Below are 10,956 nucleotides of genomic sequence, written 5' to 3' on the forward strand. Positions count from 1 at the left end.
GATAGCTAAATATTTTTTCACCTCCCTTCTCTAGACTTTCTATTTTCTGATTGCGTTGTTGTCGAGAAAACTCAGCGAAATTATTGGTTTTCCTGCACAATTCACCGTTACGAAGAGCACACTTGGTAGAGAATTCCGCCTCTGACAAGGATTCGCACGTGAGTTGAGATAAGGGGTCTCCAGCCTAGCTATTCCCCCGGTGACACCATCTAGAATCCCATTCCATCCCGTTCCCCCAGAAGAAGCAGCAGCAGCAGCAGTAGCGAGGCAGAAAATCGAAGAGACCCCGCGATGGCCGAAGTGGAGAAACCGACGGTGGTGGCCACGCCCCCGACCGACATCCCCCAGGCCGCCACGCCCCCAGCGGCCGGTGAGGCGGCGGCTGAGACGCCCACAACGGAGGCCACCGGTGATGTGGAGCCGGGAACCTCGCCCACCCAGGAGCCCAACTCCAATTCGCATCCTCACGACTCGGAGTACGACACTGCCAGCGATCTGGAGGGCGGTGAGGATTACGACGACGAGGAGAGTGCCAGCGGGAGCGCCAGTGGCAGTGGAAGCGAGGAGGAGTCGGAAACCGATGACGAGGACGAGGAGGTGGGCAGCGAAACGGATGACGGCGAGGGGGAGCAAGCCATGGACCGCTCTGTCGCCGACAGCGAGGCCCAGAAAAAGGTGGACGAGGACCGCAGCAATCCCCAGTACATCCCCAAGCGGGGTACCTTCTACGAGCACGACGACCGAACGGCGGAGAACGAGGGCGAAGTGCTCATCGAGCCGGAGAACGGTGCTGGCCAGGCGCCGGTGGAACCCAATGGCGAACTCAATGGGTTGGCGGCGGCGGGAGCCACACCCACTGGCCAAACGCCACAGATCTCACAGGCATCAAAGACTATGCGCAAGTGGCAGCCGGCGTCGGGTGGGGATCGCTGGTCCCACGATCGCTTTGAGGCCACGGAGCAGGCGCCCAAATCCCGGGCCGAGCTGCTGCAGACGTACGGCTACGATATAAGGAACGAGGATGCGCCGCCTCGCGCCAGACGTCGCCGGCGATATACACGTGGTCCGAGTAAATACTCAAGGAACTGGGAGGATGAACAGGCCTACCTCAAGGCCAGCAACAAGGAGCGCAAGCCACCAAGGCCACAGGACTTCCCGGCCCTCAACGAAAGGAAGCCACGTGGTCCAAGAACCTCCTCCTCGCGCGAGGAGAAGGAAAACCGACGGTCTGGCGGTCCCGGAGGCTTGGTAGCAGAGAAACAACAGCCAGTGGCCAGTGGCTCAAATCCGCACAGATCCCAGGAGCGTGAACGTGAGCGGGAAAGGGAGCGGGAACGTGATCGCGAGCCCAAAAACCGCAACTTTGGACGGATGAATGGCGGGCCAGGACGTCAGAATGGAATGGAGTTCAAGAAGAACAACCGCGGGCAGCAACCACGAGAGCGCGAGAGGGGTCCTGATCAACTGGACAATCGCAACCAGAAGCAAACCACTCCACGCTCCAACCAGCAACAGCCGCAGCAGCAACCTCAGCACCAACAACAGTCGCAGCAGCAGCGACAGCCGCCCCAGCAACAGCAGCCTCCCCAGACGCCGCTCTCCACGACTAACCTCTCGCAGCGACTGCAGCAGGTGCAGCAGCGCAACGATCCCAGCCATGTAGGCAGTGTACAGATGCACTCTCTGGCCAACCAAAGTCAGCCGCCGCAGCAGCAGCAACAGCCACTGCACCAGGAGCAGCGAAATGCGCCCAAGCGCTACTCCAGTTTACGTCGTTCCCAGCAGGAGGCGTCACAGCACTTGGCGGAGCAGCAGCAGCAACAACAGATGCAGCAACAGTTGCACCTGCAACAGCAACAGCAATCGCAGATCATGATTCAGGACCCACACGTTTTGATGCAGATCGCCTATCAGCAACAGGAGCTGCAGGCCCAACTGCAGACCATGCAACTGGGACCACCCACTGCCGCAGGAGCAGTGCCAACGCCACCAAAGCCCCATGCCCCACCGGCAGCCGCATACCCGCAAGCTCAGGCGGCTCCTTACTATGTGACCGGAGCGGAGCCAGTGCCTGTGCCAGTGTCCGTGCCGCAGGCTCCGTATGTGAGTCCGGCCAGTGCTGCTTACTTGCCAACCACTCCGGCCGCCGTTGCTTACGCCCAAGCGGCGCCATCGGTGGTGCCTCAACCAACTCCGCCGCCCGCCCAGGCTCCGACCGCAACGCAGCCAGCTCAGCCTTATCAGAACTACAACACGGTGGGTGGCACTACCTACTTTGTGCCGCCGGCTCAAACTGCCAGCCGACCAGCTGCTCTGCCCCAGCGTCGTCCCACCAACGCGATCCCCATCCTGCCGCCCTCCGAAAAGCACAAGGGCAAGGGCGGACCCAAGGAGGAGGGCATTTCGGACAACATCGATCACATTATCGACAACATGTTCGTGCAGCGACCCTCGGCCTTCCAGGCCACCGGAGAGGGTGCCGCTCCGGGTGGAGGATCCAAGGACGAGGTGGCAGCTACACCCCCGGCTACCGAGCAGAACCTCCAGCCGGTGCCGGCCACTGGGCAGGAATGAGTGCAGGCGTTCGCCGGCTTGCCGACGCAACAGCAGCAGCAGCAGAGACGAGGTCAACGGATCGCTCCTCCTCAATCCTCCGGCTACTCGATGCTGCCGCCGCACGCTGGCTACTACCGACCTCCGCCCCCGCCGCACTAGTGCGAACGGACCAGCTCCACACTCAGCTCATCAGATGATTTTTTTTCCCCATTCTGTCCTCGGGTCTGCGACCCCGAAGCACTGCATAAATTGTAGAACTGCAGTAAGAACCATTTGTAATTAGCATTTAGCTCCCAGATAATCGAACTTACTAACGAAAAGTTTTCGTATATAGACGAGTATATATATAATCCGGCGCAAGCTCCAATTAATTTGTATGTAGTATCTAGGGCCAGCTGCGGCGCTCGCTTATTAAGTCGAATGTGAAAAAGTGTTGAACGTATCCAAGCGGCTGGGCGCTTAGCTTATTTAGCCGCATTTTAGAGTTGAAACAAATGAATTACCGAGAGAAATGTATTTGCGTAAACTAATCGATCATTGAATTTAAATAAACGTTTAACACGAATATTCGATGCTTTGGAATGCTGCATACCCTTGGATGACACACTAACTTACAAACTAGCTTCAAAGTCCGAGTTCTCATTACGATTCCAATCAAAGGTGGGTTGAATAGGGAATTAAAAGTTGGGCTAGGTTCAGCAATTCAAATAGAAATTATAAACTCAGCAGTCATTGATACAAATTGGGTAATAGTAAATGGTAAAGAATCCGGAAATACACTGCTTTGATTGGAATATAAAACGAGAACAGGGTTGACATAAAGTAATAATGTTCCCCTTCTTAATACTAGGCAAGCTTTTTATAGCTTGGACTCCTTGGCCAGTTGCTCCAGCAGAACGCTAATGCGACGGAAAGAGTCCTTAAAGATGTCGTTGAACTTTCGGGCGCTCGTCTTGATGCTATCCCGATAGGCGGTGGTATTGATGAACACACTGGTAAGGCACAAGATTAAAGTGGATTTCTATAAATTGGGTGGATATAGCTTACGCTCCAGAGGTGATGGAGTAAAAGACGCCATAGCCATCGAAGAGCATGGGCGCCACGAAGCCGACGTTGGCGGTGAAGCCCAGAGTGCTGGATGAGAGCACGAAGTTGCCACCACCGCCACTCTTGGAGTACATCGGATCATCAAAGAAGGCGGGTATGTCCACTTTGTTTTCGTATGCTGCGCACCACAGGCCAAACAAATGTCTATCGATGCCATGACCCTTGCGTGCCTCGTTCATAAAGTGCTTGTGCTCATCGACGGCCTTGCGGAAGGCCCTCGCCAGGGACATATCGCCAACCTGCTTGTTGGAGGAGGCCCTCAGGAACTCCGCCACAGCGCCAGTGCAGGATCGCAACGTTTCCGTTCGACCATTGTAGTACTGCCGCATCAGGGCGGTCTCGTAAGTGGGAGCAATCCTAATTGTGGAACGAGAAAGTCTGTATTGTGTTCTGATAATCCCCAAACACCACTCACTCTTTATGCATCCGGTAGTAGGCCCACTGCATGACCACCTGCACAAAGGAGTCCGGATGCAGGCGGTGGGTCTTCATAAAGTCCTTGCCGTAGTCATCGAAAACAGTGAAAGTGGTGGTAACATCAATGCCCTAAGGTTGTTTAAGAAGAAGTTACGGGAAGTCCCCAAATATTTCTATTTTACGTACCCTATCATCGATGTCTTTTTGCACCCGCTTAATGTCGCTCTTGAGAGAGTCATCCAGTTGGAACTTCAGCTCCTTGACCTCCACCATTTTACCGGACTCAGCCATCGACCAATCGGGCTCTGGTACCTCCAGGAAGCTCAGTTGAATGAAGGTGGCAAAGCTGATGCTAACGGTGCCATCGTAGCAGCTGTGTTCGCCTGTCCAGTTGCAGCGACCGTTGCGGAAGGCAATGATGCTGCTGCTGCGATCCGCCCAGCGGGAGTGGAGGTCACCAAAGAGACCAAGCTGCGAGGACTCCTCGTAGTCCTTGGGCGATTGCTCGTACCAGCAAATCTCCATGCTGGCGCTCTCCACCAGCAGCAGCATCTCCTTGTTTTCCGCCGAGATCTCCCTCAGCCGGTTGCGGTTGCGGGCCCACGAGGTTCGATCATCATGACTCAATGTGGGCACGCAATCCCCCATCGGCTCTAAGTCCAGGATGCTGCGCAGTCGCTGCAGGACCACCAAGATCTCGGGAGCCGTCAAGATAGTGTCATCCTCATGCACACAGTCAAAGATGAATTGGCGTCCCTTGCCGGAGACCAGGATGTGACTGGGAGTCTTGCCCTCGTCCTTGGTAAGGAAGTGCTTCTCGATGTGGTCCTGCTCCTCCCCTGGAACGCGGCACGTGGAAAAGAAGTTCTTGTATAGTGCAGAGGAGTACTTGATCTTTCCGCCGTTCGAGGAAAGCGGCTTAATGCTGGACGTCCGAGTCAGATCCCAGAACTCAAGGGTGTAGAAAATATGCCGGGCCAAGCTCTGCGGAAATTTTTACAGACAATCAGAAAAAGCTCACAGCTTTGTCCACGAAATAGAGTACGATTTTAGACGAAATTACATAGATTCTTCAGAACACAATGATTAATTTTCTATAGATAAGTTAGTGTTAATGTAATGTTAGAGTTCTTGATTTATGATTTCAAGTGATCTTATCACTATTTGATTCCACTAACTTTGAGCATGTATTCCGGGGTCTCCGGCACGCCTACTATCTCCAATTGTGCAGGCATGACCATTAGTTGATAGGGCAGCAATGGCATCCGTATCAGGTGGTATCCATAGTCCTCCCACCAGCTGCCCAGCCAGTTCCTCATGCTGGCCGCCCTTTTCTTAAGCCGTTCGTGGAGCTCAGCACCCACTCCCTTTTGGAACTCATCGATGGTGCTTCGGGCCTGGACCAACTCCTCCTTGGTCCCAAAGGGCTGGATGCAGGTGTAGTAGCGCTCCATGGTGTCCTTTAGCTCCGGGAGAGGGAGCGAGGGAAGCGTCTCGTCGAAGTCAAAGGTGTTCTTATCATCCTTGCTCATAAAATATAGGCTAGCCCGATCCATGGTGGCTAATCTACGGGGGTACAATTGGGAATCGATGAGATAAGTTTGCGTGTGGTGGCTCTAAAAGGGCCTACGACCAGATTAGAAGGCAAATCAATATTCATATCGGGTCCAAAGTTCTCGCAATAAACAAAAACTGAGTACATTCACATCAGAAATAAGTTGATCCCAAGATATGAACTTATTTTGTAGAATAATTAAATAAATATCACAAGGTAAAGATAATTTAATATGCATTTTAGGGTTATATGTGTCAAGTTCAAACTAATCATTTTAGGACTAGCGCTAGACGATTATCTCCCCAAAATCAGTGGAACAAAGTCCGGATTTTGGAGCTTTATAAATATTTATATTCCCGGTGCACTGGTGAAATCATTGGTCAATTTCTCGCCGACTGACCTTTGGACTCGATGAGAATTTACGTTTTCCGGAGACACCCGAACCGCCAGACTGCCGCTATACGACTGAATGCATAGGTTGGTCTGATATCACAACACACCTCGCTGGAGAAGCACTTGTACTATCGCATCGTGGGATCCGCCACCCGCGTCCTCTGACTCAGTTTGATAATATATCAAACCGCAATCATTACCAGCAGACAGTCAACCTCTGATAAGCCCCATTTCATTTGAATTTCAATATAAATTTCTAGATTAGAGATTGCAAGGGACACACCCACACAAGTCTACATAAAGAGACGACAGTTGAGTTTTGTACCTGAATGTAATCAAATCGGGCGAAACTAATGCGCTTATGAAGTTATCAGGTTCATTTAGACTGATAATACAGAGTTTTATTAGGTATTTACGAATATTTTAATTAAAGATTTTATCTTTCGTACCATACCTTGTACCGACTTTGTTTACAAGCCAAGCGGCAAACCCTGTGGGAAATTGGAGGTAAGAACAGCTGATTGCAAGGGCTGTCACCCTTTGCTGGTTTTAATCATATAATAATTATGTATTTTTATCTCGAATATTTTAAGGTATTAATAAAAATACTGATTTTATTATTTTGTAATTTTATAGAATGAGTAGATTTTTCATTTCAAATGCCAAATACCGTTATAACTATTTCCGCCAGAGCTGTCAACAACACACAAGGAAATGCCACTCGTAGCAACCAAGCTGCCGCCCATCTGGCAACGCCGGCAACAGCCGAAACAGCTGACAACTGATGAAATGAGCGAAAGAGACGGATAGAGAGATTCTAAGGAAATTTGGGACGCTTGCTTTGTTGAGCGGCTTGATTTAATAGCTAATCCCACCCAGCCGCCGGAATGCTGCCGTCCACGGGCCTCTTCAAGGGCTTCCTGTGCCCGTACTTCGATGGCCAGGATGCGGCCACCTGCCGCCGTCCCTTTTGTCACTTTAAGCACGCCCGCAAAGGTGAGAACATCCAATTGATTTACATAGAAGTACTAACCACTTCCGGTTTGCAGACGATGTGGAGGCCGCTCCGCCCGCGGAACCTGCTCCCGTGCCCGAGTACAAGCCGGCTCCCAAGCTGCTCTCCCTCCCACTGCCCCAGATCACATTGTGTGCGCCCCGGAAGAAGGCCAAACTGGAGTACCACCCGGAGAAGCCGGCTCTGAACGCCTCGCCGGCGAAGAAGAAGCAGGAGGCGGCCGTGGACAGTGCCCCCAAATATGTGCCCGGCCAGCCATCCGCCACAAATGGTGACGCAGACGTAGAGGACTGGCAGGCGGTTCTAGAGAAGGAGATCGATGAGCAAATGCAGGTCGAAATCGAGGAGCCGCATCACGACAGCGATGAGGTGGAGGAGGTCCAGGTGGTGGTCAAGCAAGAGGAGCAGGCAGAGCAGCCAAAGAGTGTCAGGGATAGTCACAAAAAGGAGCACAAGTCGAGCAGGGAAAGGGACAAAACCAAGGTCAGGGAACGTGACAGGGAAAATAACAAGGACAGGGACCGGGAGAAGAACAAAAGCAGGGATGAAAACGACAAGCGAAAGTCATCTCACAGCGACAAGGAACGCTCTAGGGAGCGGCACACCTCGAGCTCAAGTTCCTCCAGGCATAAATCTTCCTCGAGCTCCTCTGCCCACAAAAAGTCCTCCAGCAGCGACAAGCATCGGGACGAGAAAAGCTCGAGTAGCAGACACAAGAGCAGTTCCTCATCGTCCGCCTCGAAGAGTCATCACCACAAATCCAGTTCCTCGAGCTCGCGCTCCAAGTCAAAAAGCAGCTCGACATCCAGCAAAAGCACCGGCACTTCGAAGAGCGAACCGGAGGCGGATAAGGAGGCCGAAACTGCTCCCGCAGTCCAACCAGCAGATCCCATTGATGATCTGGATGAACTCGACTTTGACTTCGAGGTGGACACTTCCGAGGGAGAGATTGTGCGGCAGTGCGAGATGATCTTCGACGAGATGGAGAAAAAGTTCGCAGATATGCACAAGGACGAAGGCGGCGATGACAACCCGGAGAGCTCTCGCAAACGCAAAGCATCCTCGCCGGACATTGACACCTTCACCGAGGCGGCGACGGCGGCTCTGCAGAAGCGGCGGGTGGCCCACGAGAATGCCGACAGGATCAAACCGCATTTGGCCCCCTCGGTGGCGATGCGCAAGCCCAATCACATCCGCAATGCGATGCAGGCGATCTTTGAGCGCCGGGCGGAACTGCGCCGCAAAGAAAAGCTGCAAGCCGAGGCCGCCGCCGAGCAGCTACGTCAGGCCCAGGAGCGAGTGCGCCAAGCGCAGGAGGAACTCCGCCAGGCCAAGGTCAACTCCAGCCTCACACCCCTGATTCCACGAAGTGCTTTGACTGCACCAGTGCGTTCAGGTGAGAAACGAATCTCTAGATTGCAAATACTTAACTTTTATTATAAGGTACTCTAAATTGTGGTAAAATTACATATTTTTGTGAAATTAATTGTATAGTGCTACTTTGATCTTAAATTTTCCTTATCATTCTACGCATTATTTCAAAAGGAAATGTCAATTTTTTTTTGTTATCTGATATATATATTATACATTTATTTAAGAGACACGCCAGAACACCTTAACATACATACATAGAAAAGAATGCCTAATGATGCTTAACTTTCTTTTAGCTCGCAGCATTGCTCCCGTGGCCAACATAGTGGCCATTGCTCGGGCCAAGAAGAAGATCGAGGAACTGCAGGCTGAAAAGAAACCCGCCTTCACGCCTGCCCAATCTTTCAAAGGAGCTGGCCGGGTGGCCCACAAGCCCACGGCTGCGTTGGAAAAAGCAGCTCCGGTGGCCAACGAAGACAATGCCGAGAAACCGACCATCCTGGAACCCAGTAGCTCGAAGATATCCTACAACGTGCGCGTCCAGTATTATGAGATGATGGTGAAGCACTGCACCGTCATCTATCCGCAGTTGCCAGATGCTTGGGAGCGCGCCCAGGTGGAGGAGTTGGCCGTCTTCAAGAAGTGCAACACGCCCGCCATCTACAAGAACAGCTGCATGTTGGCGATTAACAAGCTGCGCAAAGAGGCCATTGAGGCGGGAAACAGGCCGAGCGCGACCACCAAGACGGTGTCGCATGAGATGATGCTGGGCGGCAAGAGAGCACTGACCACCTCATGGAGTGTGGAGAAAAAAGAGTGGGTGGTTCTTTTAAGTACTGACTACTGTTTATATGCAATCTTTTCTATTTTCCATTACCAATTATTGCTTGCAAATATTGCCTATGGGCAAACTAATGTGTCTGACATCTTTCTTGCATATAAACAGTATTAAATTGAATTGCATTGACAATCATTAAATAAATCTATTGCAGAAAACTGGGCTCCGTGGGCAACGGCGAACCTTTCGATGCTTTAGACGCTGAGAAAGCATACGAAATGGTTTACGATCTTCGCCTGACGGATGAGCAGCTGGTGGAGAATGGCTATCCGCGACCGGGAGAGAAGCGAGGATCAGCAGTAATTCGCGCCTGCCGTCCCAACCGTCGACCCAACCAGAGCGAACGCTACTGTTCCCGCTGCGGCAAGGTGTTCAGCTTGGACATATACGAGCACCCGGGCTCCGACATGTGCAACTACCATCCGAAAAGCACGGGCTACCGGCGAGGATTCACGGATAATCAGCACCGTTGCTGTCAACAGCCGGCGGGAACTCCTGGCTGCACCTATGCCAACTACCATGTGAGCGACTACTACGATCCGGACAAGCTCACCTGCTTTGTGAAGACGATCGATCGGGGAGACGACATAGTGCCCACTAAAAAGGACATATTCGCCTTGGATTGCGAGATGTGCTACACCACACACGGAATTGAATTGACGCGCGTCACGGTGGTAGACATAAACGGACGCAGTGTTTACGATGCTCTGGTCAAGCCGGACAACCAGATTGTGGATTATAATACCACGTAGGTTTTGGCTACTTCTTTGGAGATCCCCTCTAAATCGGAAATTCCTATGTTTCAGCTACTCGGGCATCACAGAGGCCATGCTCTCTACTGAGACGCGTAATATACGCGACGTTCAGGCCGTGCTGATGTCCATGTTTCATGCCAAAACTGTGCTCGTTGGCCACAGTTTGGAGAGCGATCTGAAGGCACTCAAAATCATTCATGACGTTGTGGTGGACACCTCGGTGCTGTTTCCCCACAAGATGGGACCGCCAAAGAAGCGCGCCCTTAAAACGCTTTGCATCGAAAACCTGAAGCGAATTATACAGGAGAATGGTAAGGTTTTCACAAGGGTTTTAAAACCACCTTATAGGAAAGGAGAGTCACGGTTCTTTATAACATTCTTTATCCTCCACAGAGGCCGGCCACGACAGTGCCGAAGACGCAGAGGTGTGCATTCAGCTCATCAAGTACTATCTGCGCAATAAAATCAGTTGAGCTGCTATCATTCACCATCCTCAGCAACCAGTTCAAAAGCATTACATACATTTGTTAATATGTATTCCATGCCCATCAAGAAATCAAAGCCTAGCCCTTAATCGACCCATATTTTTTAAGATCAAACTGTATTTATAAATAAATCATCAAGATGACAGTGGAAAAGTTCTGATATTTCTCTTAATTACGGCTTATATTAAGAAGATTTATATAATGATTTAAAGTTATCAAAACTTTAATGGAAATGGTTAATGGCTTACATCCAATTTGTAGAGTCCTTTGAAGAATTTCCTACCTGCGGCTTTCAACGAAGTACATTTTCCCCATTTTCCTCCATTTTGCCTTGGCCATTTTTCCTTGGTTTTTTCACTCTCTTTACTATCGATAACAATTCAATGAAAAGCAATTGGAAAGTTTTGTAAAGTTTTTTACCGGGCACCGCGCTTCAAACTGTAATTGCAAGTTTCGTGCCTGAC

At 51.3% G+C, this 10,956-nt stretch overlaps 3 protein-coding genes across 5 annotated transcripts; 2 read left to right on the plus strand and 1 right to left on the minus strand.

Moving 5' to 3' along the window:
* The first annotated feature begins 20 nt into the window (after nucleotides 1–20).
* LOC119549945 (protein CASC3) lies at nucleotides 21–3,121 on the plus strand. Its single transcript, XM_037858330.1, has 2 exons — nucleotides 21–158; nucleotides 240–3,121. Exon 2 carries the CDS (start codon nucleotides 292–294, stop codon nucleotides 2,572–2,574), a length of 2,283 nt encoding a protein of 760 aa, XP_037714258.1. The 5' UTR covers nucleotides 21–158; nucleotides 240–291; the 3' UTR covers nucleotides 2,575–3,121.
* On the minus strand, nucleotides 3,056–6,549 carry LOC119549954 (peroxisomal carnitine O-octanoyltransferase). Of its 3 annotated transcripts, none has more exons than XM_037858359.1 (6): nucleotides 6,483–6,549; nucleotides 5,259–5,646; nucleotides 4,267–5,064; nucleotides 4,079–4,209; nucleotides 3,604–4,020; nucleotides 3,056–3,548 (listed from the first exon to the last, which is right to left on the minus strand). In XM_037858359.1, exons 2-6 carry the CDS (start codon nucleotides 5,634–5,636, stop codon nucleotides 3,416–3,418), a joined length of 1,857 nt encoding a protein of 618 aa, XP_037714287.1. In that variant the 5' UTR covers nucleotides 5,637–5,646; nucleotides 6,483–6,549; the 3' UTR covers nucleotides 3,056–3,415. The 3 variants fall into 3 exon arrangements, with proteins under 3 accessions (XP_037714287.1, XP_037714279.1, XP_037714269.1); XM_037858351.1 differs by having other exon boundaries at nucleotides 6,354–6,492; XM_037858341.1 differs by lacking the exon at nucleotides 6,483–6,549 and adding an exon at nucleotides 6,036–6,187.
* A 262-nt stretch (nucleotides 6,550–6,811) lies between these two features.
* On the plus strand, nucleotides 6,812–10,647 carry LOC119562909 (RNA exonuclease 1 homolog). The gene is made up of 6 exons (XM_037876052.1): nucleotides 6,812–7,024; nucleotides 7,078–8,439; nucleotides 8,711–9,230; nucleotides 9,407–10,000; nucleotides 10,059–10,318; nucleotides 10,401–10,647. Exons 1-6 carry the CDS (start codon nucleotides 6,916–6,918, stop codon nucleotides 10,478–10,480), a joined length of 2,925 nt encoding a protein of 974 aa, XP_037731980.1. The 5' UTR covers nucleotides 6,812–6,915; the 3' UTR covers nucleotides 10,481–10,647.
* The last annotated feature ends 309 nt before the right edge of the window (nucleotides 10,648–10,956 follow it).

This window comes from Drosophila subpulchrella, chromosome 3R (assembly GCF_014743375.2).
Source record: "Drosophila subpulchrella strain 33 F10 #4 breed RU33 chromosome 3R, RU_Dsub_v1.1 Primary Assembly, whole genome shotgun sequence".
NCBI lineage: Eukaryota > Metazoa > Arthropoda > Insecta > Diptera > Drosophilidae > Drosophila > Drosophila subpulchrella.